Consider the following 24941-nt stretch of genomic DNA (forward strand, 5'->3'; position numbering starts at 1 on the left):
ATATCTGGAGGAAGTGGGGGTAAATTAAAGTCTTCTTTTTCAGTGTTTTGTTTTGTTCTGTTTTGTTTTTTTCATTTCCAAGTTTCCTAGATCTGGAAGGAGCCAATAAATTATTTTGTACATCTCCTTCCTTCAAAGAGCCAACTGCAATCTCTGGGCCCCCGAATCAGTCTCTGGCCCAAAAAACCAAGCACTATGATTGCCCAGGCCAGGTTATAAACTCAGATTGGATGGCGCAGTTGAGGTAAACAGCCTTATCAACAGGAAGGGAATGAGAGACTGCTGTGGGCAGCTTCAAGTCATCCCAGCCTGAATCTGTGGCATTAGCCAGTTCTGAACTCTGCATAAACACACCAATATGTCCTTCCCCAAGGAAGGAAAGGGCACGCTCATTACCACCCCTTTGGTGAAACAGCTAATGCCATACAAACCATGTAAGACCAAGCCTATTGTCACAAAGTCAAAGAATGAAATTGCGGACAGAAAGGTCAAAGAGGGAGTGTTTATCAGAAATATATTAGAAGGAAGAAAGCTCCCAGTTGGGAGGGATCCTGGAAAGTGGGATGTCATGCGATCCCTCAGTCTACAGCTTTTTACGGATAAGAAGGGCGTGGGAATTTATCAGTAGTCCAGTGGCCACCTATCACAGATGGCTCTTTGGCTTTAAAGTGACAGTTGGCTCTCCAAACCAGTTACTCAGCCTGAAGAGTTAAAAGGAAACTAATTTTAAAAGAAACCCAGCTAGTTTGCATTTCTAAGTTCTTCAAAACTCAGCCCTGGATGTAGGGAAGGGTTGCATTCTATTTTGGCTGAGAAACTCCTTTTCTGGTCAAAGTCCCGGTTTTGCTGTCTTTTCTTATTTTAATTCTTGTCAGTGTGGTTGACTACCCAACTACCTCAGTCCCTTTTCTAGCCAGCTGCCTATCTATAAACTAATTCAACTGCACACCGCCTTTCACAACGGCACCACACACCTTGGAGAACTCCAGTCTATAAATAAAGCTGGTCACCTCCATCAGACAGGCTTCGCCTTCATCTACCTTGACATAAAAACAAGAATGGAGAAGGAACACAGCCTCCGCCTCCTCCTCTGATTCAGCGTATTACTCACCAGTCACGACTGGAAGTAGCTCGGAGTCTCCGTGTGTGACTGGGCACAAGCTTAACTGAATCACTGTGCAGCAAGATGCCTGCTCAGCCTTGTGGGTGGAACCGCACCCCGCCTATGGACCTCCTGGAGTCAGGATTCGGCCACAAAAGGAGCGTCTTGCAGAGCGTGGTGGCGCAAAGCCTGTCGCCTCAGCACTCTGGGAAGAGCATAGCAAGTTCAAGTCCAGCCTGGGCTTCCCACAGTTACCTTGAAAGTCATAATAATAGCTCTCCCCAGGTAGCAAGTACCACGGCCAGACGCTGTGCTCATAGCTTTATGTGCACCGTCTTGTCCAACAACAAGCAAATTAGCAACATCGCTGTCAGCACCGCATAGTACGGAGACTCCACACCTTAGCGAAGTGGGGCTGAAGGCCGACTCTGGTCTCTTCGGGCGCCCTCTTCGCACCCCGGGGACACTAGCCCTAGTGTCCACACTCACAGGGCCTTTTTCATGTGGTTCCAGTGAGGTTGGGCCCATGGGAGGCACTGGCTTGAGATGCACAGCCACAGCAGAGGTGTGGGCCTTCACCCGCTGCTCCTTCCCTGCGGTCCCGCGAGGGTAGCTCCATTTCCTCCCGTGCCACGGCTCTCCCCTCGTCCCAACTCTCCCCTTCTTTCCCACGGAGAGGTGACTGTGGCTCCCCCTGCTGTTACTTTCCGGGAACTTCACCATCTCTCAGTAGTTTACTTCACCTACCCACGCTTATGAAAATCACCTTTGTTAAACTCTTTTCAGCTAAATTCTTTGAATATACACTTTCCTTCCTGCCAGAACCCTGGCTGAGGCAATAATTAAATGCCTTGCTCAAATTTAGCTTAGCTAAATGTGATAGCACTGGGGTTAGGAATCTTGGCAAATTAACACCAGAACCCAATTTTAGATTAGTATCTGCATCTGTGAAGGCACCAAATAAGACAACCGATGATAGAAGTAAAGAGTCTGGCTCCTAATTTAAAAACCCTCAGTCCTCTCTTGGATGCTGACATTTAGGCAAATCTGGTCCCAGGCCTCCCTTCTCTCCAGGCAACTTCACCCCCATCTCCCAGGAAGGTGGGGCCGCCATGAGAACCAGCCTTCCAAAGGCCCAGGATCTTAGCTCTTCCATAACCCCGGTCGGGCGCATTCCCTGGCTTGTCACCCAGAAGTTAGCTGAACACAGTCACCTCTGCAGTGACACCTAGGGGAGGTCTCTGCACACTGCCTGCCCCTGCCCCACGGCTGAGCCCCACCTTACTCCATACCCCACAGGAGTCCAGATCACCCCAGGGTAGCTTCCCATCCTCCTCTAGCTCTGATCCAACTGAAATAACTGCATGTCTCAACTCTCCATCCCCTACCCTACATGTCTTCCGTGTCACACTAACTCAAACACGAAACATGGTCCTGGACTTGATTTTCTTTCTCACAGGTGTGTGTATATTTAATAGGCTTTGGGGGATGTGAGTTTTTTATTGAAACAACACATGCAATTAAGCAGTAAACGCCCTTAAGACCCTTGAACATCTGGCGTCATGGGTTTGTTACTGGCTCCTCCCCACACTGAACCCAGCTTTCATTGTCTTGCCTTCTCCTCTTTTCAAGAATAAAAGGCAATACCGGCTCCTTTCTTTCCAGGAGCGTGGGTTAGTTTCTTTGTAACCTTGGTTCCTCTTTCAACATAGATCAGTTTCTCAATGCATCTCCTTTAACAAATCTCCCTTCATAAGAAAAGTCCTGGGAGCAGCTGCTGCATTATTAATCACCACACAGGCCACCATATTGCAGTCGGAAGCCACTCCCCTTGCACTGTGCGGATTGACCTCTGGGAAAACGTGCATAGGATCCGACTGACTCAGCAGAGATGCAGGCGGGAGGAGCAGCCTCACAACCTAGAAAAGGACGAAGAAGCTAGGACGTGGTCTGAAGACATTATATCGCTCTTTGCTACTAAGTCATGGGAACTCAGGCTAGCAATGCCATATTCTTGAGCTTCCATTTCTGCATCTGCTAAAGCAATGCTTCTCTGAGTGTGGCTCCCCGGGCCCCTGCATCAGGCTCACCCCACCAGCAGCAGGCCCCACCGAAAGTTAGGGAGTAAGACTTTGTCCGATGTGTTTTAAGAAGCTCTCAGGCAATGAGTCTGCGATGCAAGCCTGAGTCTGAGAATTCTTGTCTTTAATCAGCTTTCTACCATCTGCCCACCTACTTTGACAGCAGATGCGAGAGCATTTTCTAGCCCACAGGTATCTAGTCCTGGATGCTCTGAGAATTTCTTGGGAAGTTTAAAAAGTGCTGAGACCAACAAAGGCCAACCATAAAGGGATAGGGGTTTGAACAGGTCAGTTCTAGAAGGTTCTCTGGTGGGAGGTGGGTCCAACCAAGTACGGAATTCGGGTGCTAAACTGCAGGCAGTGAACCAGATGCGAGTCACTGTCATTGTAAGATTGCCTCCTTCCAAGGTGGGGGAGAAGCCTCCTTCCTTTCTCATGAGGCAAGGAGATGGGAGAGAAGAGACTAGTCACATCTCAAGTGATGGAGTGTTTTGAAACAGATCGATGCTCACATCTAAGAACATTGTTGTAAGTGGGGACTGCAGCACAGGAGGCACTGTCTGCTTGAGAAATTTAAAGAGATGTGGAAGAAGGGCCTCGAGCCAGCTGAGTGGAGCTGAAAACACTGGTTGCTGAGCCCCACCCCCAGGTTTCTGAGTCTTTAGGTCTGGACTGGGCCTGAGCCATATTAAAACAAATACCTTTCTAAATTGCGCCAAAGGGAGACCCTACCTACTTCCCATGTGAACTGTGTCAGAAAGTCTTCAGTGCACAGCTTCTATTCGCTATCTCCCCAGTGAAAGTAAGTGATATATGCATGTGAGATCTCAAACACTGCACCATCTTGCCCTCTCCTTTCTTCTCTGCCTTTTCTGTCTCCTCAGCGAACCCACTACAGGATTTGGGGTAGGGACATCATCTCTCTGAGCTGCCATTTCTCCACTGACAGCACAGTATCACCTAATATCCTCACAGAAATGTATGGTGTCCTTTGATGGTCATTTTTCTCCCCCAGGTGTGCAGAGGCTTTGGGTTCTCTTTACTCTCCTTTCCTCCAACAGATTAAGTTTTTAAGACTCTGCACTTGCTGCTCCTTCTGTCTGAAAGCTGTTCCCAGTGGCATCTCCACAAACTTCGGGTGACTTCGTTCAATGTAGATGTCCCTTGAAATGCTTCACACTCCCATCTTTTCTATGTGTCCTTTAGAAGGCTGATTGTCATTTTCCTATCGTATTACCTGCTTGTGTTTTTTCTCTCTCTATCCCTGCTAAAACGCAAGCTCACAAAAGAGGGACTGGACCTGTTCACTTGCTGTATTCTCAGAATCAGCAGAGTGCCCAGCATGGCCAGGACTGGCCAACAGAATTTCTTGGGCCAATGGAAATGTTTTGTATCAAGGTTGTGCGCTATGGTAGCTGCTACCTATATGTGGTGCCATTTGGGCACCAAGAAACTAAGTTTTAAATTTTGATTTAATTTTGTCATTTAAATTTAAATATGTGCATGGCTATTTCCTACTGTACCGAACAGTACATTTCTAAACATGTAAAAATGTAAGCATATTGAACCAATGAATGAATCATTTATCATATGCACTAAAAAAAACTGATTAAAAACATTTGTCACTGATTGGCAAATAATACTTTCACTGACCCTGATTCATCCAACTACTTTGTCTGCTAAAAATTTGGATTTTGATTCAAGTAGAAACTGTCTTCTTTTCAGTAAAATTATTTTCAAGGTACAACTAGCATTCTGGTAGAAATTTTAGGTAGGAGAATGTAGAAATGAGGCATTTTAAATTGGCCTTGAAAGTAAAATTGCATTATTCCTATTATAGGAGTTTGGGATGGAGAGACCAGAGAAATGGCCCTACTTCTAGTGGACTCTGTTTGCAGAACTGGCACGGCTTCCTGCAAACTATGGAACTGCTAGGGGTGGAGGGAACATGATCTCTTTTTTGGCAGAGGAAATATGGTCAAGATAGATGGAAAGAACACAATCAAAGTACTTAGATTACAAGCCATCTTAGAAATTAATTTTATTTATTTATTTTTTCCTCATTGAGTTTATTGGTACATTTTAGGTATACAGTACAGTTATATTCATTTTGGGATCTTGTACCTTTACACGACAGGCCTTGGTTCTCATTTTTTCCCCTTGTTAGAAATTAATTTTAAATCTCTGAGTCTCAATTTCTTAACCTATAAAATTAAGATCCTAATTTTAGCCGGCTTACATGCTAACTAGGCCAAGGTGTGGTATGCAGGATTAGTCCCTTCTTTCATACCCCAAAATGTAACAACTCCCAGGAGAAATCTATCTCTTGAGAAGGCTCTCATTTCCCTCTCTATAGTACCCCCTCCCACTGGGCTGGGTACAGCTCAGCGATACAACACTTACTTAGCATGTGTAAGGCCCCAATACCAGAAAAAAAAATATAATTTGAAATATTCCCGATCTATATTTTCCAAATACAAGTCAGTCTTTACATAAACTTAACCCTGCTTTGCCTGTGCCCATCTTTAAGACTTGTAGGTGTGCAATTTTACACTGTGGAGAAATTATCATTAGTTTGGTTAGTATTGGATACACTGTAAATCCATTTATCAGACACACTAGAATATATGTTCAACTCAAACTTCCTTTTCTTTAAAAGATACGAATAAAATAAAATAAAATAAGATAGGCAAAAAATGGGATCCAAGGATCCTTCCAGCTGTAAAATTGTTATATCTTCTGGACAAAGAGTTTCTAATGAGGAAGCCTGTGGCTTAAATGTGTCATCTTCGTTATTAGAAATATAGCACTAAATTGAGCTCTGATATCCCCAAATATTCCTGCAACTGAATGCTGGACCAGTTTCCTGCCTTGATTCATATCCTCAACTAAGTTGCTGTCTGTCTGCTCCCAAAAACAAAGGCTTAGATGCAGAAGGTCATTTGCAAATGTGGCCTCAGGGAGCAGGTGTGTATGCTGGAGGGGAGAGATCATCCAAGGTGAGCTACAGGTTGGCTCTGTTGCAGGCAACTGGCTCCCATGGGATTGGAGCAGACACATAAATCACAACTCAGAACTGTCTTCCTGACTTAGGAAAGAGGGAAATGTAGGTACTCGCTAACCCTCATCCCAGCGGCCGAGCATGGCCTGCAGATGCAACCTCCTCCATGCTCCTCAGTCATGTACGCCTGAGTTGATCCATGTCCTGCGTGGGGTCGGGACACTCAGCATCAGAGATAAGAGAGCTGCAGGACAAGACTGGTGTCTGCAAAATTGACTGTGACCTGCACAGACCTGGTTACTGCAGTGTTGGCAAGAGCAAGAGGATATACATTCCAGCCCTTGAAATTATGTTTGCTTCTTGAAGTGCAGTCTACACCAGATTCCCAGACAGCAGCCAGGCGTAGCCTGCACAGACTTCTTTCAAGGGCTTGATGGGACCAGTCCCAGCTGCCACTATTGCAACTGTGATATTCACGATAACACAAAGTAATATCAAAGCCACAGTGATAGTTGCCATCTCCCTCCTTGACCACCATTCTAGATTTCTCTCACTCTGGTCCAGCATATTCATGATCTAGATCGTTTGCCTGGGAGTCACTTTGAGAATAGGAATTTCAGCGCAATCTGCCAATGAGAGCCTCCTAACAGATTCCCACGATTCTGAATTTCGCAGCCTTTCTTGTGTTGACAATTGGGTGATCCAATCTTGTCGTGTTCTCTTTTCAAAGACTTGAACCAGTCTAAACACACCATCCAGCTCAATCCCAATCACCATTGCTCCTGTGCCTTTTGGGGGCCACAGCCATCACTCAATCCAATGCTCTCCCTTCCGCCCACACCTCTTCTCAGTCATCCACAGCTATGAGTCATGGTGACTGCACCACTGCTGGCCAGGCACCCCTTTTCCCCCTACCAGCACCGATGGAGTGTGCCTCACCTGGGACCAGTGAGGTCCAGCCAAAGTTCCAGTCCCAGTCACTGTAGCCTCTGTCCTTCTGAAAACACAGCCTGAGACAAAGTCTTCCACTGATGCAGCAGTGACACGGGAAAGGGGAACCAACGCAAGGATCAGTGTTCAAGTCTGGGGATTTAGCTCAGTGGTGCCACACCTGCCCCATGAGCACAGGGTCCTGAGTTCAATACCCCGTACCAAAAAAAAATTTTTTTAAACAGATGAGTCAAGGTGGTGTTGCCATGGATAACACCTGGTTGTAAGGAATATTCCAAGAGCCTCATGAAATGCATCTGAGAAGCAGCCATAATAGCCACAGAAGGTAGGAGCATTTCTCCACCAGTTTCCTTCGCCATCAGCTTGGACCATCAGGTCTGTGCTCTGGGTTGTCGAGCTGTTCACGTGTATAAGCCAAGAGCAGGTCTGCAGGAGCCCACACACGCAGAGTGCAGAACTGACAGGTGCCGCAGTGACTGGAACGGAAGAGACTTTGGTGCAAGGGACCTGATATGCTCTGTCTGGGGCAGCGGTGGAGAGCACACATCACATGCGTGGCTGTGGGCTGCTGTCATCCAAAGCTGAAAGGTCCACCGTCTCTGGCCCAGGAGGTCCGTGGGGCCCAGGGTGTCCGGGAGCATTCCGGCTTACGGGGCCCCCTTGCCTGCTTTTGCTGTCAGTTATGCCCTAGTTCAGACCACAAGTATGGTTAACTCCGATATCTCTCCTCCCTCCTTCCCTCTCTTCCTCCCCACACACACTTTGAGATGCACACAAAAAATTTCCAATACACTTGGTTTTATGGAGTTGTTTTTCTTCTTTTCTAGTTTTTCTACTAAATAGAACTCACTTTGTCTTCATTAAGGCAACAAAACCACTTTCTGCTGTCTATGGCCAAGAACAGATCCTGTGCCACAGTTTATTTGATTATACTTATTCAGAGAAGTACTGCATTCCCCAAATACAGTCTGAATAGTAATTTTCCTCCGGGATAGAAAAATTCCACTAAGCAACGTCAAAAGCCATAAACTATATGGGGAAGCCTTGTTCATCTAGAAACCAATGGTGCTTGAAGAGAAGACAGCCTCAACTTTTAAAATGTTGCCATCATAATCAAACAGGCTTTATTGTGATGTTACATAAATATCATATCTTCAATATTCTGTTTCTCAGAATAACAAAAGGGCTTTTAAACTATAAAATTATTTTAGACCACTGTGTAAAAGCCTGAATTAACTGAGAAATTGCCAACTACTACTTTAATGAATGACAAAAGCTAATGACAAACTTTATTCAGAATAACTACATACTCTGTTGCACACTGCCTGTGGAACCAGGCTATTTGGCCTCAGGCTCATTCAATTATTTCAGAATATGACTTTGTACATTATACTGTTTTGTGACTTCTCTCCTTGCGGTACTTGGGAGATAGACAAATCATTGGTCTGAAGGGCAATGTTCAGTGTATGCAGATATAACAAAACTTAAATACCTTAAAAGCTGAATTCAAATCATGGCTAAAGACCAGTGCTATATAGTTCATGCAGCATGGAGAAACAGCCAACAAATCATTTAGTACAGGTCTTCTTGTAGGGTTCCCTTGTCAAGATATTATTCACTGCAAGTGAGATTTCTGCCACTGCCAAGCTTGCATGCCTACCTTGTTGGGTTTTGGCAGTTAACTAAGTGAGCTTAGCCACATGAAACATTGAGCCCACAAGTACAAGGGCCTGAGTTCAATCCCTGTTACCAAAAACAAAACTGAGCCCAGCACAGGGTCCCCAGCAAGAGCTTGATAAGCATTTCTGATCTTATCACTCAATAAAAATACATTTTATTTCACTAGGATTTTTTTTTAATTCACACTGTGTACACAGTTTACAACTAGGATATTTAACAAGTTCCCCAAACTAATAAAAATACCCTCGTCATTTATAACAGCAAATAAATACAACCTTAATTATTTTATTTGCAATTTTTCAGACTCTAGATCTTAAACAAGAACAAAAATGTCCTAAAGAGAGTGATCTTCCCAGTGAAAGCTCAGTAAAGCAGTTTACCAAATGCTTGGTCCATGCTATTTTAATCTAATAACACCTTCTGATTTTGTTGTTGTTGTTGTTGTTGTTTGAGACAGGGTCTCACCATGTAGTTGAGACTGACCTGGAATTCACTATGTAGCTCAGGCTGGTCTCTAACTCACAGTGATCCTCCTGCCTCAGCCTCCCAAATGCTGGGATTACAGGTGTGCACCACCATGCCCGGCTGAATAACACCTTCTGAAAAAGAATTACTTTCACACCTAAAGAAGGTATTTTCAGAATAAAGTTCAGTGGTCTGTAGCTTGTGCTGTATCTAACTTCATCTCCTACTATGTGTCAGAATCCAGAGAACTGTAGGTTAGGGAAGATGCTTACAAAGTCTTGGCCAAAAGGGTTTCATTAACTGTTTTTAAAGATACATATTTTTTTTTGCTGAAAATATGCGGAATTAAAATAATACAAGCCAGATGTGGTGGCTCTCACATGGAATCCCAGCTGTTTAGGAGGCTGGGAGATCACAAGCTAGAGGCCAGCCTGGGCTACCTAGTAAGACCTTGTCTCAAAATTAATAATAATAATAATAATAATATTTAATCAGACATAAATACAACTGAGTCTATTTGTACCCACTTTCCTGTGCAGAACCTTCAGAGCTAAAAGTAACGGAGAGAGGTTGTTTCAGAGTCTTGTGAGAGAATGTACAAGTGTGAAAAGCTATGATTTCTCTCATTACAAAGACAGGGAGAAGAAAACAACCGCATCACAGCAAGCCTCTGCCCACTTAACTTCAGCCCGACGAAGTCAGATGCAGAAAATAGGTGCACCCAAAAATAAAAAATGACACAAAAGTACCAATTAGATTTAAGAGTGTTGAACCGAATGAGTTTAATTAATTTAGGTCACCACAGTGAAGTACTCCTCTCCCCAGTATTTCCCACCATGCTAAATATCCCCTACCCTTGTGGTCATTCAGCCTGACTCATTATAAAAACTTTAAATCTTTGCTTTGAGTGCAAAACCAACAGGAAAGTGTCCTCTAACTCCTCAGGGCACAAGAAGATGACATTTGCCAATGGATGTCCCAGTTATGAAGATCTCTCCTTTCAACTGCTTTCATTTATATCACAGGGAAACATCTTGAGGGAAGTGAACAGTTGTGACCACAAGTACTTAAAAACATCTTACTAATGATAAAGCACAGCTTATTCATTCAAATACAACAGCAAGATTTTCACTAGCTTTCCTTTTATTTATTCCTTTTAAGACAGTCATGAGAAATAGTAGCAACACAGAGGTAACAAAATAGCATGTAAACTGTAATCCAGATTTTGTGTAAAATTAAGCATATAAAACAGATCGTAAATACACAGAAAACATTACAAAAATACAGCTGAAACTGTTAACGCTGGTTATCTCTGGGAGCGGAATTGAGGTGATATTTATTTCTTATGCTTTTCTGCTTTTCTTCAATTCCGTGTCATCATCACTGAGGCCCTCCGGAATTCAGCCCTGGACTGATGTTGATATGGCAACCATGCAAAGCTTGACTTATTTTTCATATGCTAAGGGAGATAAGCTACTTGATGGTTATCCATGACAACTGTCAAAAGCCCCAGAATCCACGATTCACTGGGACCCGGGGCCTGGACACCCTCCGGCCACACCTCCAAACCTGACCTTGTCCTCCCACAGCCTGCCTTGAGAAGGAGCTTCTGGGATTTGTTTTCAAGCAAAACCATATACTGAGCCTTGGCTCTCATGCCAAAGAATATGACAGTTTCATACTGATCTTTACAAACCAATCAGATTCTAGAAAGTCACTCAAAAGCTAGGACTCAACCAAAGTAACTATAGATATTCGGAGGTTTTTCCAGATGTTTAAGTTCTATTAAAGTTATTTCTTTGGCACCCACTACTGAAAGTAACAGAATGAGCACACGCTTATACACGTTGTAGAAAGTTAAAGCCACTCATACTCTTTTGGCAAGATTGTTATTTTTCTCAGGCCTCGACCTGCTGGAATAACAGAGTCAGTCCCTTCACGAGGCAGGACACTGGGTTCCTTGATATGTGAGGACGCTCAGTCAGCCCATGACCCTGTTTCCTTTTCCCTTGTCCCACATCTAACCAGTCCCCAGGTCCTACTGTTCAGTGTCTCCTCCTAGGCACCTTGAGGATCCACCCCACCTGCATACTTCTCTCCTGCACCTTGGTCTGGCCCATGGTCGCCTCTCACCTGCATTGCTTCGCCAGTCTTGACCTTGACTGGTGTCTTTAACTCCAGACACCAACCTTCCCACTCCCAACTTCCCCTGATCATGTCACCTCTTGGCTTGACACTCGCGATTTCTAAGTGGCCTCAGAATAAAGTCCCACTTCGTTAGCACGACCCGGAAGACCTCAGGACCAGTCCACTTCACGCCACATACCCCAGCCACCCCATGCTCATGCCCTGATAAGAAGCAGCACCCCATGTGCTTAACTAATTCCTCCCTGAGATGTGGCTCTCGGCTAGAACATGCATCCCATTGCCTCCTGTAGCTCACCAACCTCTACTCAGCCACCCAGCCTCACGCTTGACGTTACCAGCTCTGGACGAACGTTCACGATCTTCTTGTAAGAACAGATACTGCTTTTACGGATCCCATAGCAATCTTGGGATAAAACTGTGTATTTACTCTCTCCCCTGAGCCCCTAAATTCTTTCTGGTCATGGACTGTATCTTGCTAATCTTGGTCACCTAATACCTCACACACTGCCCATCACATCAAAGGCATTCAATTAATACTGATTCCAAAAGAAACAATATGTAGAAGGGCTCGAGGTACACCAAAGATAGAACCCCAGCCATCCTCTGGTCCCCTGGACCCAGGCTTCTAGGTGGTGGTGTTGTTATTGTTTTTAAATTTTTGCAGTGCCATGGATCAAAGTCAGACCTAAAGCATGCTAGGTACTCTGCCACTCTACATTCTACCGCAGAGCTACACCTGTAGTCCCAGACCTTTGGAATTTGATTGGTTCAATTATGTGACCATTTGGGACGTTTCCTCCTTTACCTCTCACATGAAAAAAGAAATAAGGATGATTTGTTTTTCTGAGCTTTTTGTTGCTATTTCCTAGAGGAGATCCCCTCTTTCCTTCTTTCCTTTTGTGTTTCTCCTTTTCCTGTAAGCACATAATAGAAACTTGGGTCCATTAATAGGAAGTTAGACATGCTTATTACTCCAAACGGGATATTCCCAATGCATTTATATCACAGTGGCTCACAAAACAAATGCTTTTTTTCTCCGCATGTGGAAATTAAGCAACAGAATTATGTTTCCAGCCATGTTGACTGCCAAGGTTTACAATTACCAGAGTTAACGTAATTAGATATCTCTTCCTAGTCCATCCCCAGTCTAACAGCTACCCCAAAAAAGAAGGTGTTTGCCTTACAAGGGCACTAAATGTGCAAATATGGGACTTGTATTAAGTCAATCCCATCATTTTGTTTTCAAATTATTTCCCGCTACTAGAAGTTTACAGAGTCATTAAAAGTCTGTGTAATGAAGGAAACTGTTTCCCTGCCTTTCAGCTCACTTAAAGTAACCAAGCACCTTCATCTCCTCCTCCATCCTGGGCTTCAGTTCCCTTCCAACTGCATATATTAACTCCACCTAGTGAGAGTCATTATTTTTGGTGGAAAAGATGGAAGCAAAATAGATTTCTGTAGCTTTAGGGTACCTTCGCTTGATACAGATCCTACTCGCTGCGCTCTCCTCTTTGCTTACCTTTATAACTCTTTTAAGTGTGGTCCACTCAGAAGGCGGCCCCCTGTAGCACATTCTAAGGCGGTGGTGGTGAGCCCATGTACATGCACCACCCTGGGCTGTTTATCATCACCGAAGGCCCTAAAGGACTCAACATCACTGTTCTGAGGTTTTGTGCCATCTTTACATTTGTCTTGTATTACCGTTTTTCTTCCATCTTCATCTATCCGTATTTCTCTCCTTATTACCATGCCCTCACATAACTGAAAAAAGGGGAGCTTGCTTTCTTCAATTGTAATCCTGCCTCTTCAGATTTCTCTGGGGTTGTAACAAAGCCTGTCTTTTCCAGGGCCACGTGGCTATAAGCTCACACCCAATAATATATCTTGTTTTCAAATGCTGCTTTTTGGCAGCTAGTAAGAACATGGATTATTCAATTGCACAGAAATCACAATGCCTGTGGGAGATTTGATTCCTCCTCCCTGAGTTATGGCTGCAATTCTAAATGAGGTGTTTCATTTGGGCTTACACAGAAAGGAGAAACAGAGAAGGGTGAGCACTGAGCTTTCAGAATGCTTTACACTGATCCGTATTATTTTCATCTTCGTGATATTTTTACTTAAGTTTTAGCTGTAAAAGATTATGAAATGAAAGCTGACGGAAGAGCTCCTTGGTAGAGCAATTGTCTAGCACGCATGAGACCTTGGGTTCTATGCCCAGCACCACAAAAAGTAAAATAAAATCATGAAAGAGCCAACTTTGATGGACCTTACTAAATCTACTTTAAATGTATTCTGAAAGTTCACTTTAAACATTTCCTCACATTTTGGGGCAAGGTATGAGATCCAGGTAATGTAAGAAAGCATTTCTGGAAAACTGCAGTGAGACAGTTGATGAACTTCAGCCAAGGCTAAGGCATTACTAAGAGAATCTGCTACCCTGGGACCCTAATTAACTCCAACTGCTGCCTAGAAATCAAGCCAGCAGCTTCTTACAGAAGCCGTTTACAGAAGAGTATAACTTAAAAAGTCTTAGATGGAAAGCACTGTCTTCTGACCACAGGAAAGGACATTAGGGCCCCGAAGAGAGCCTTGCTCTCCACCCCAGCCTTCTGTTCCTTCCTAGTAACTTCCATCTTTTTTAATTTTCCTTTCTCCACTATGGCAGGTGTAATGCACTAGATACCAGAATAGGGAAAGGGCCTCTTCCCACAGGTCCTGCTCGACTTTGTCTCTTTTTCCGTTTTCTGTCTTTTTCTTTCATTCTGATAAGAAAGAAATTCATCTTGCAAAATTGTAACTTTATACCAGTTGACCAGTTCCTTCCCACCGCCACCCCCACACAGGCATATATACTCACACCAGTTCCTGGCAACCTACATTTTACCTCTTTTTTTTTTTTTCTTTTTCTTGGTACCAGGGATGGAACTCAGCACCAGGCAGGCACTGTTGCTAATGAGCTGCGTCCTTGGCCTATTCTGCCTCTTTCTATAGTTTACATTATTAGATACCTCGGATGATTGGAACCCTGCAGCATTCATCCCTGCGTGACTAGCTTCCTAGCATCCTGACCTCTAACCTCACATCCACCGCCACAATGACAAGATTTCCTAAGACTAATGACAGCCTAATGTATGTGCAGAGTGCCTTTTCTTTATCCAGAAGTTTAAGTGGTTTTGTACAGAAACCTACCATGATCTAAGTACGCTCTCTCCCTTTAACAGACACGTGTCCCCTGAACGGGTACAGACAGTTCTTCTCAGGCCTACTTCCCAGGTGTTCCATCCCCATATCTCTCTGGAGGAATGAAAATGTGCCTGGTAACTGTGACTTTATTATACAATAGCATGCAGAGTCGAGCTCCTGACCCTGAGCTAGTGAGGGCTACAGAAGGACTGCTCCAGGCAACAGGACCATCAGCATCTACCCCAGTCAGCTGCATTAGGGCACTTTACTGCGTGTTGTCTACACACAGATTGTCAAGGGTGCAGATAGGAATGGCACCTCGCTCCCACTTCCTCCAGACCTGCAGAGCACTTACAGCAAAAGGCTGCTTTTGGACAATGAAAGAGTCCCCTGTGTGATATCAGGGTGTCTCTGTTCACGAAATTACACACCACTTAGGAGTGTCCTGGTTCTGAAGTCCATGTGTAAAATCTGACCTTGAGCTTATCTGCCAATCACTTAGTATAGAGCTTTTCGTTTCTCTATCAATTTCGTAGACACCTGCGTGCATCTCTGGGCAAAAAGAGATAAAATTACTTAATGAAAACATTCTTGTGATCCAGTCTTCACTCAAGAATAGGTTGTAGGAAGCTTTCTCTGTTGGTTCCCTACAGGTGATGCTTAAGTTTATGTGTAAGAAAGAAACTATTGTGGCATCATTCAGCATTTAACAAAGGCAGCGGCTCCTATCAAATGCTCCTTCACCAAGAGCTACTTTAAGAACTTTGATTTTGTTTTTTTGATTTGTTTTTTTGTTGTTATTGTTGTTGTTGTCGTTGTTGTTGTTTTGGTACCGGGCATTGAACTCGGGTCCTTGAGCTTACAAGGCAGGCCACCGAACCGCTGAGCTAAATCCCCGGCCCTAGAACTCTAATTTTAAAGAAGGACTCTGAAATGTCACTGCTTCCTCAAGACACACGGAAAAAGTCCTGAAATGAAGACAGGGCTCAGGGTTTTATATCTCAGTGGGATCTATGCTGTCTCTCCCTGGGTATAACTTTGGATAACTGTTTCCCATCTCTGCTTCAGTTCCAATTTCAGTCAAGTGGGAAATAAAAACATACGTCCCAGCTCGCCCTGCAGCTGTGAGAAAGCTCTGTGTGACTTCCCTGAACACAGCAGCACAAGCAATAATGAACACGATGAATTCTCCATAGTAACAGTGGTCTCAAGGAACCTTTACCTTGCCATGGAAATGAGGCAGGCGTCTATCACAAAACTCAACTACATACAAGTCCCAAATGCCCAGATTTGAATAGGGTACCAGATGCCCTACTAGGTACTCGGCAGGGACTCGCACACCAGGACCTAGCACCGTCCCTGTCCCCGCAGTGGATGCCTAGGGACAGACTAGTTTTCCGTGAGCTCCACTGTGCACTGGGGCTCTGGCCACTGAGCCTGCTCCTGCCGCAGACAAGAAAAACAGATGTGGAAAAGCAACATTCTGAACTGCTCATGTGGCGGCCACATAAGCTGAGAGCCAAGCAGCAAAGACACACGTTCTTGGGTCGGGCTCACCTCATCTTCTTGATTCCTTCCCCATTTCTTCTTGCCAAAGTCAGACGGTACACAAAGAGAGTACCTTTTCGTGAGAAATATAAGACTCTGTTGACAGACCGGACAGACATAATCATACATACTATTTAAGAAAGCAAGCACATTATTAAGAGTTGATTTAATGTATTGTTTCTAGTGCACTTCTTCTCTTGCCAAGACAGAATACGACAGACAGTGAAAATAATAAAAGTAGGAGACTGAAGTATACAGTGAGATATATAGAAATCTACAGGTAAGAATTCTAATGCGCTGAGAGATCTTGACCAAAAAAAGATTTCATTCCAAGTAGACGCTAATTTTAATGCAAATGCAAGATGTGCCGTTGTCCCCAAGACTACAACTTCAAGTAGGTAGAGTGTGATTATGAGACGTTACTCTTGGTTAAAATTTCTATTTCAAAGGCAAGCATGCCTTGGCGGCAACAATCATTACACTTAATTCAGGTGATCCAAACCGTGGAAAAATACAAAATATTCACTCTACCTCATCCCTCTACTTTTACTGAACAACATGTGTGCTGTGTTTATAAACTGCAGCCCCTGATGATGGGAAATTCACTACAGCAAACCAAACACAGTGTGTTACGTTTAGTTTACAGCATGCCTCTTCTGCTCAGAACAAGAAAAATCAACTATCCAGCAGATACTAGGACTGACTGCCTTGCAGCAGCAGTGTGGCGTGATAAAAAATAAAATAATAACATCATTGACTATCCCAATAAAACCAAAGTCCAATTCAAAATTCATCTTCAGAGCTGTCGGCTAAAAGCATTACTCGATCTTGCATGCTGTTGAATTCTCTCTGCCAGAAAGAGAAAATAGAAAAAGCATTAAATTCCCTCTCTTGCAGAACCAAGCTGGGGTACAGGCTCACTTTAAAAGGCACAGTAATGAAAGGACCCAAGGCAGGGATGCAGCAGCTAATCCCAACCACTGGGCATGTCAGGATGTACGGTTCATGCACCACTAAGCCTCATGTGCTTTACTAAGAAAATTAGATAAGCATAAGAGAAGAATGTTCTGAAACCAATTAGGTTTTACTCTTGGTTCCGTACCTTTCTTTTGTGCCTTTTGAAGCCATTTCTCCTTCGGCGATTCATAACCTTAATGCTGTAGAGCGCTCCCAAGATGAACAAGGCTCCAGCTATCCCCACTCCTACAGGCACCAGCATCCCAGACATGTAGCCAGCCTGCAGACAAAGAAACTTGCATCAGGGTTCTGAACAGACCGGCCCAGGGTCCTCACTTCTGCCTAGCAACAGCAGATTTTTCAGGGACTTTGCAATCTCCAGTCTACTTTATTATAAAATATAATGGAATCTAGAAGAAAGCTACTGTTCTTAGGAAAAGGTAGCAGAGAGAGGCATGACAATTTGGAGGAATATTTAAAATACTTAAGAATAAGTTCTGAAATAAATCAACAAGATCTAGTGGCCCCTCCAGCTACTTGCATATGAACATTTGTCAACATCAGACTTTGATGCCAGAAATGTAATTTGTATTAAAGATGGATGATGTGAGCTTCTGAGAACGCCGGACAATCAAAAGGCTCTAAATTAGAAATGGCCTGAGCAGAGGCGAGAGGGGCTAAAGTGTCATATGGAACAATGTGTTCCTTGGACAGTAGAAGGGCCTCAACTGTGGTGCTTTTCTCTCTCCCTCTCCCTCTCTCTCCCTCTCTCTCCCCCCACCCCGCTTCACCTCAGTATGAAAGTAAAGATGAATACTACTCAGCCATAAAGAATGAGAAATTAGATTCATTCACAGGAAAATGGATACATATTGAGGATATACTCCTAAGTGAAATGTGAAATAGGAAGAAAAGGGCTAAAGGTGTAGGGAAAGTGGGAAGGGTGGGGGAAAGGAAATAAGGGAAAGAAAAAAATGTGAGAAAATGAAAAAATGGAGATGAAGTGTTTGCAAATGGGGATGGGAGGAGGGGGTGAAGGGAGGGCAGGGACAAGGGGAAAACTGAGAACCAAGACCTGTCATGTAGAGGTACAAGATCCCAGTGATGAATGTAACTGTACTGTGTACCTAAAATGTACCACGAAACTCAATAAAAGAAAAAAAAAAGACAAGGACAGGAAGGGTCTCCTAACATGGACAGACTGTTTCCACAGAAGGGAGGATCTGCCCCGTGGACAGGACTGAAGCTGGGATTTAGGAGAGGATTCTGAGTGTCCCCAGACCCAAACAAAGGCAGTGATAGAAAGGGGAACAAAAATCACTACCAGCAGTGATCCTGCCTGCTGACCCCAAAAGAGTCTGAAGGCATCAAACCTAGGTGATGTCTTCAACATCCCCAAGGGTCACTATAGATACCTCAATCCTAAGAGAGCAGTTTGAGCCCCATACTTTCCTGGGCTTGAGAAAGTAGCTCAGAACCCAGCGAAGCCTGGGGCAAGGCCACTGTACGGAGAACCATCCCTGTACCCTGGCCCCTAAGTCCCCTATGGGCTGGAGGGACATACCAACACAGAGCCCTTTCGTGGGTTTGCCCCCCTAACAGCTGATCCAGACAAACTACATGAGTGATTAAAATTTTAACAGCTGAAATAAATACTTTAGAGAAGCATTATTTGGAGGAGGGAGTCCATTGATTCGTTTGCCTTAAATTTCTAATATAGCTCAAACCATTTCCTGTGTCTTTCAGAATGAGCCAAAAGCAGAGAGAGAGAGAGAGAGAGAGAGAGAATAAAACTGTCCAAACAGGGCTGATGTTTGCAAATTGTGACGCTTCCCCAACATTTCTAGAGTGAAAGGAGGAAGAGATGAAACTTTACAAAAAGGCAGCACCCTCTTCGTGTGCAAAGCCTGCTTCCTCATTGACTCCGTCCTCCAGAGCCTTAAGTGAGGGCAAAACATGGAAATTTTCCCATTAATCTGGGAACAATGGCATTTCTCATCAGCATACTAAGTATTTTTCCCCTGGGAAACAAAGCCCAGTCATTCTTCAGCATATTAAAATGTTTTAAAGAGGCCCCAACTTTTTCTAAGCTCCACTTCAGGCTTATAAAAACTGTGTAATTTTCCACCTAGGAAAACACCGGGAAATTTTTTTAAAAATTTTGCCGCCCTCGCCAGAAATATGAATTTCTAAAAAGTAGCGTTCCCGGTGCATGGAAACAGAAGTGTGCACAATGAAACGCAGCTAAGGACTGAGGTTAAATCCAGTAGAGGGAGCTTTTCAGAACTGCCCGTCAGTGGATGTTACTCGGCCTTTTGCAAGACCAACCTGACCAGCCAATGCATGCATCAGCACCCGCCAGACCTGCTACAACACAGATCCTGGGCCCAGGCAGCCAAGGCGGGTGCTGAGAATGAGCATTCCTAAAAACTCAGTGCCACTGAACCAGTGCACACTGCAAACTGTTGCCGTGAAGTATAACCTGAGGCTTTCGTTTGCCGGATGCAGGACACGGTGGGTGACAGGACAAAAGGGCTGGCTTTCGTCACACAATTAAAACTGTTACTGTGTCTCCCATTTTAAGAAGTAATTTAGGTACTGGAAAACTGCACCACTAGGTAGCCCCGTTAGGATTTACCTCACAAGCCTCACCAACTTGGACTTTTAACTGGGAGGGCTGGGGTCCCTCAGTGTCCATTTCCCTTATTCTAGCTAGAAAGCTTCTGGTTCTGTGCTGGGCACATCATAAAGATCACCGCTCCCTGCCATCCATAAATTTTGACGTGGCCAGATAATAAATTTCAGCAAGAAGGTGAGATGTCAGTGGTACATACAAAGTCTAGGCATGGTCTTGAGGAGGGCAGCAGAACCTTTACTGTCCTCCTTTAAGAATGACAGAGGGGGTAGGGAAAGGAAACAAGGGAAGAGAAAAAATATGAAAAAAGAAGAAAATGGAAGCCAAGTCTTGTAAACAGGGAAGGGTGAAAGAGGTGAAGGGCAGGGAAATGGGGAAAAAATAAGAACCAAGATGCAACATGTAAAGGTACAAGATCCCAACGATGAACGTAACTGCTTTGTTTACTTTAAAGGTACCAATAAATTTAATTTTTAAAATTTAATTAAAAAAAAGAATGACAGAGGGCCTCAATCAGTACTTTTGTTTCTTGTTGGTTTTGTTTTGTTTACAGTACCAGAAATGGCACATGAGGCCTTTGCACTAATCTACACCCCCAGCCCTTTTTTACTTCAAAACATAAATAGAAATAGGGACTCACTACATCATTAAATTGCCCAGGCTGTGCTACAACTTGTGATCCTCCTGCCTCAGCCCCCCAGAGTGCTGGGATCACAGATGTGTACCACCATGTCCGACTTGTACATACTTTCACAAAGGAAAGAGCATTTTTTAGCCTCCCCTTTATTCTCCCTGCTTCCGGCTAGAAGTGGACATAGTTTGGTCGCAGCTGCCATCCAGGACCATGACATGGCCTCGGGAATGGGGTCGTGAGTGCTGCAGCCCTGTCACGTGTCCTTCTTCATTAGTCCTTTACTAAAGCTCCAGATCGGTGCATGAGAAGCGGGGGCCTAAGTAAGTCACTGTCACCAAAGGCTGTCGTCTTTCCCAGATAATCTTACTACTAACTGGTATGGAGAGACTCAACAAGAAAAGGAACAATGGAGAACTTTCTAGAGCTTGGATAATTCACGGGAACCCAATACAGTGGCGCCTCGCTTCACAGACTTAATTCTTGCCATGATTCCAGTTGCAGAATTTCCTCCACCATTCTGATTTCTGTAACCATAATCTCGGGAAGAATTCAGTTTGTGAAGCGAGGTACCACTGTCTTGGAACAACTAATGAAGCTAAACTGAAGTCCTGGCTTGGCTGAAGAGGCCAGTTTAATACATAGCTTCGTTTACATCGCTAAGGGATTTAGAGGCTTTTGTCACAGACACAGCTGTTACATCTTGAAGTAGTTTTTAAAGGTGATGACTAACAAGATACTTACAGAGGACAGGCAGGGCAGGGAGTGAGGCAAGAAGGACGAGAGAGATGCATAGTCTATGTGTGAACCACAGACACAGCTGTGTGAGTACATCTTATTTCAAGCGTGAATGAAGGAGGGATATGGGAAGATTAGAATGAGCTCCTCCAAGGAAGAATCAGAAGAAGATACGGGCATCACATAAGACAACTGCTTCGGAATCTCAACTTAAATCTTCTTCCAATTTTTTTTTAAGACATACTAAAAAAAATTCCCGAAAAATTGAAAAAAAGAGCTGGAAAAGCTTCAAAACAAGCCAGAAAATGAGTCACACATAAAATTGTGTCTTTTAATAAAAAGAAGCAGTGACAAGGTTCCAGATTTCTGAATGAGAGCTTCATAGGAGTAAAAAATATTACGTTCCCTAAAGCTGCACAGATCTTCAAAGAGAAGGATGAGAATATTTAGGTAATTAAGTCTGCAGGAGCAAACTTTAGAGCAATTATATGCCAAAATTTATTTCTTAAATCGTTTTGTTCTTTTTGGTAACTCAGAAGGATGTTTTTCTACAGAAACAATTACTTTTGGGTTCCTACGTTATCTCGTTTTCCACTGACGAATAACAAGAAGGACTATCAATGTAAATTCATCCAATTCTAAATTCACAAGTCCTCTTCACCCAAGCTTATCTCAGTCTATCTGATCATACCCTCTTTGGACAAATGGATCTATTATAAATATCAGAGTTATTATCGCTTCTCAGCCTTTTGGCTAAGATCAAGTATAATATCAGAGTTGTTTTCACCTGCCTGAACAGCCTGAATGCTTTCAATACCAGTTTTAATATACACAAAACAGTCTCATCCTCAAAAACTTAACCAGAAAAATAACAGTGAAAATAAAGTTACATAATTTTATTTGCAACTGAATGTTCCCTTTTAATCTTTACCAGTAAGCTATAACTCCAAATAATAAAAAAGTATATGGAATATCATAAATGAAAATACATCGAAACTGGAAAATTGGAAGTAACTCAATATCTGACCATTAAAAAGGTTTCCGTTTAACTGAAACCCCACTTAAATCTGAGCTGGGTTATGCTAATGGAACCTGAGTTGGCCACGCCAAGGGATTCAAACTCCATCAAATATTTTTATGAGCAATTCCAGTTTAAAATTATGAACTAACCAAAAGTGAAAGCCTAGAAAGGGTTTAAAATCAAAAGAAAATGAAAATAGGAGCTTGGGAGGAAGTTAATGCTGTCAGTCACTGCACAGGCAGAACTAATACAAGAGAGAAACACATTCTCCATGGCTCGTTATCCAGATAGGTCGGCTCATTAACACTTGGGGGAAGCAGCTCTGCGATAAGCCCCACATCCACCTTCTTATCATCTCATACTGGGGCAAGAGCTGCCCTAAACAGATCTGGGTAGTGCTGGGAAATTTCCTAAGAGAAAACCCACCCGGGTATGTTATTCAGGGGCGCACACCAACCAAGGTAAATTCTTTTACCTTTGTAAGTATTAACTGTGCTACAAAGAACAAGGTGCCTCCTGTGTTCTACAGAGTGCAAGTTAAAAGGGAACGCTTTCTCACCGGGCACCTGGGAGGGGCCCTATAGGTCTGCACAGAGAAACGGAATCAGAGTAACCAAGTTCCACTACTCTACATCTGTTTCCCAAAGGTGTACGCCCTGCAAGATAACTCCAGAGGCAGAGAAGCCTTTTCTTACCTTGTCTTTGAGTTTTTCCATCCAGCTTCTCACTAGAAAAATCAGAGAATAAAATATAAATAGCCATATTTGTCTTATATTTTGTAGTATTAACTTGACACACTGAAGGAATTTTTGTGTGAAGTACAGTGAAAATGTCAACAGTATTAATGTAATGACAGCAATGGTCTTACTTTTATTCCCACTTGTTCAGAAACACAACTGCAAGCACAAAACTCCCTCACATCCTTACCAGGTGAGCAGAGAATATTTCTGTTTGTTAAGTATTTTTTTATTTATTATTCAGTGCTTTGGGGGCAATCTGAGAGAAGGCACAGGAGATCACCTTGAAAATATCTTGTTCATTTTTCTTCACACATTTTTCTTTAGCCTCACTTCTCATCTTTCTTGGTTTTAAGCTCAGCGAGAATGCCGTACTCGCATAATGTCAGAGGGCAGAGAAGGAGGTAGAAGAGGGCAGTGGGCAGGGCAGGGCAGCCCAGCCCTGGCTACAGAGAGGCCCACTAGAAACTGTATTTGGTATGGAAGAATCTGACAAAGGCAAGGACGAGAAGAGATTATATATAATATAATATTATATAATATGTATTACATTTATATAATATATATAAGCATATATAGTGTATACATGTGTGTACATATGTATGTACATGTGTGTATGTATGTGTATATAAGTATATATATCTTATGAATTGCACTCCTCTGACAACATAATCACTATGAATAATAAAAATAATCATCTAGCAATATTTATAAAAGCTAAGTGGAAAAGACTAGATCAGCTATGACATTTTATGTAGATCATGATGACAATCATCTAGAAATACAGAATATTAGAATGGCCCTGTTAAATATGGTTTGAGGTTGGTGGGGGACATTTCACTTTGAATGTTATAACATTGTTCAACTCTGAATACAGATTTCTTTCCCAGTACTGGGGACTGAACTCTGGGCCTTCCACACACTAAACAAGCACTCTGCCACTGAGGTTCAACTTTTTATTATTATTATTAATTTTTTGAGACAAGAGTTTGCTAAATTGTCCAGGCTGGCCTCAAAGTTGCAATCAAAAGGAGAGAAAGGACAAATATATGCTCATTTTACCTTTATTATCAAACAAAAGGAATCAATTAAAAAATCTTAAAGATCTCTTTAAATTTTCTTTCTCTTCTGGAAACTTCAACGGGTAAAAAAACAGGGAAGAGAGTAGCAATCTTTCTTGTGCAGCTCAACAGCAACTATCTTAGGTTTTGTGTGGTGTATAAACTGTCCCATTTCTGCTACTGTAGCACAAAAACAGCTACAGACAGTAAGTACATGCATAAACGAGTTCAGCTATGTGCCAGTGAACTTTATTTGCAGGCACTGATATATCAATGTCATGTCATTTTCTATATGTCATAAACATTTTCTTCCTGGGTTTTTTAATCATATTAAAATGCAAAAAAAATCATTCTTTGCTCACTCCCCATTATAGAAATAGAGGACACATCCCTGGAATGAACATATTTTATGGATATTGGCCTCCAGTAATCACATACCTGACGATACTGACAAGGGAGCAAGCACACACAGCTCAACCCCTTATAGAGAACATCACATCTCTCATCACTTGACCAAAAACTAACAAGCGTGACAGTTGGATAAGATTGTGCTTAGGGGAAAGATGGAGAAACCGAGCTGAGAGATGCCAAGAGACTTGCCCAAAGTTAGCCAGTGAAAGTCCCTGAAATTCAAGCCTGATTTAACAATCCAGAAGCAAGACTGCCCTATCACCAGTTTCTCTTGGTGATCCCGACACTCTTCCTTTCCCCTGAGCTGAAGAGGTGGGGACACACTCGGCTCTTCAAGCTCCTTCAGTTCCTGTCTCCATTCTCCCACATAAAGACCTCGTCAAGACCTCCCAGCTTTCTTCTTCCCTCACAACTCCCTCTGTCACAACTGGGATTCGGACAGAGAGAGTGACGACTGATTAAGATGAGATCAGGGTCAAGGGAAGGTCAGAAGAAACAAGTCCAGGAATTTGGGATGAGGCCAAGGTTATGGGGTCAGAAGTAAAATCCACCACCAACTCACTGTGGGCCCACAGCTTCCTCTTGTATGAA

At 43.2% G+C, this 24941-nt stretch overlaps 1 protein-coding gene across 3 annotated transcripts in view; it reads right to left on the reverse strand.

Moving 5' to 3' along the window:
- Nucleotides 1-15452: 15452 nt before the first annotated feature.
- Nucleotides 15453-24941, reverse strand: part of Armh4 (armadillo like helical domain containing 4) — a 118599-nt gene continuing 109110 nt past the window's right edge. For all 3 annotated transcript variants that reach the window (XM_010641436.2, XM_010641437.3, XM_033766766.1), the window contains 3 exons: nucleotides 22837-22868; nucleotides 17262-17396; nucleotides 15453-17008 (listed from right to left, as the gene is read on the reverse strand). In XM_010641436.2, the coding sequence (XP_010639738.1) occupies nucleotides 16943-17008; nucleotides 17262-17396; nucleotides 22837-22868 (233 nt within the window). In that variant the 3' untranslated portion in view covers nucleotides 15453-16942. The remainder of the gene's footprint in view (nucleotides 17009-17261; nucleotides 17397-22836; nucleotides 22869-24941) is intronic.

Source organism: Fukomys damarensis, unplaced genomic scaffold, assembly GCF_012274545.1.
Source record: "Fukomys damarensis isolate Sample0158 unplaced genomic scaffold, DMR_v1.0_HiC HiC_scaffold_21, whole genome shotgun sequence".
Taxonomy (NCBI): domain Eukaryota; kingdom Metazoa; phylum Chordata; class Mammalia; order Rodentia; family Bathyergidae; genus Fukomys; species Fukomys damarensis.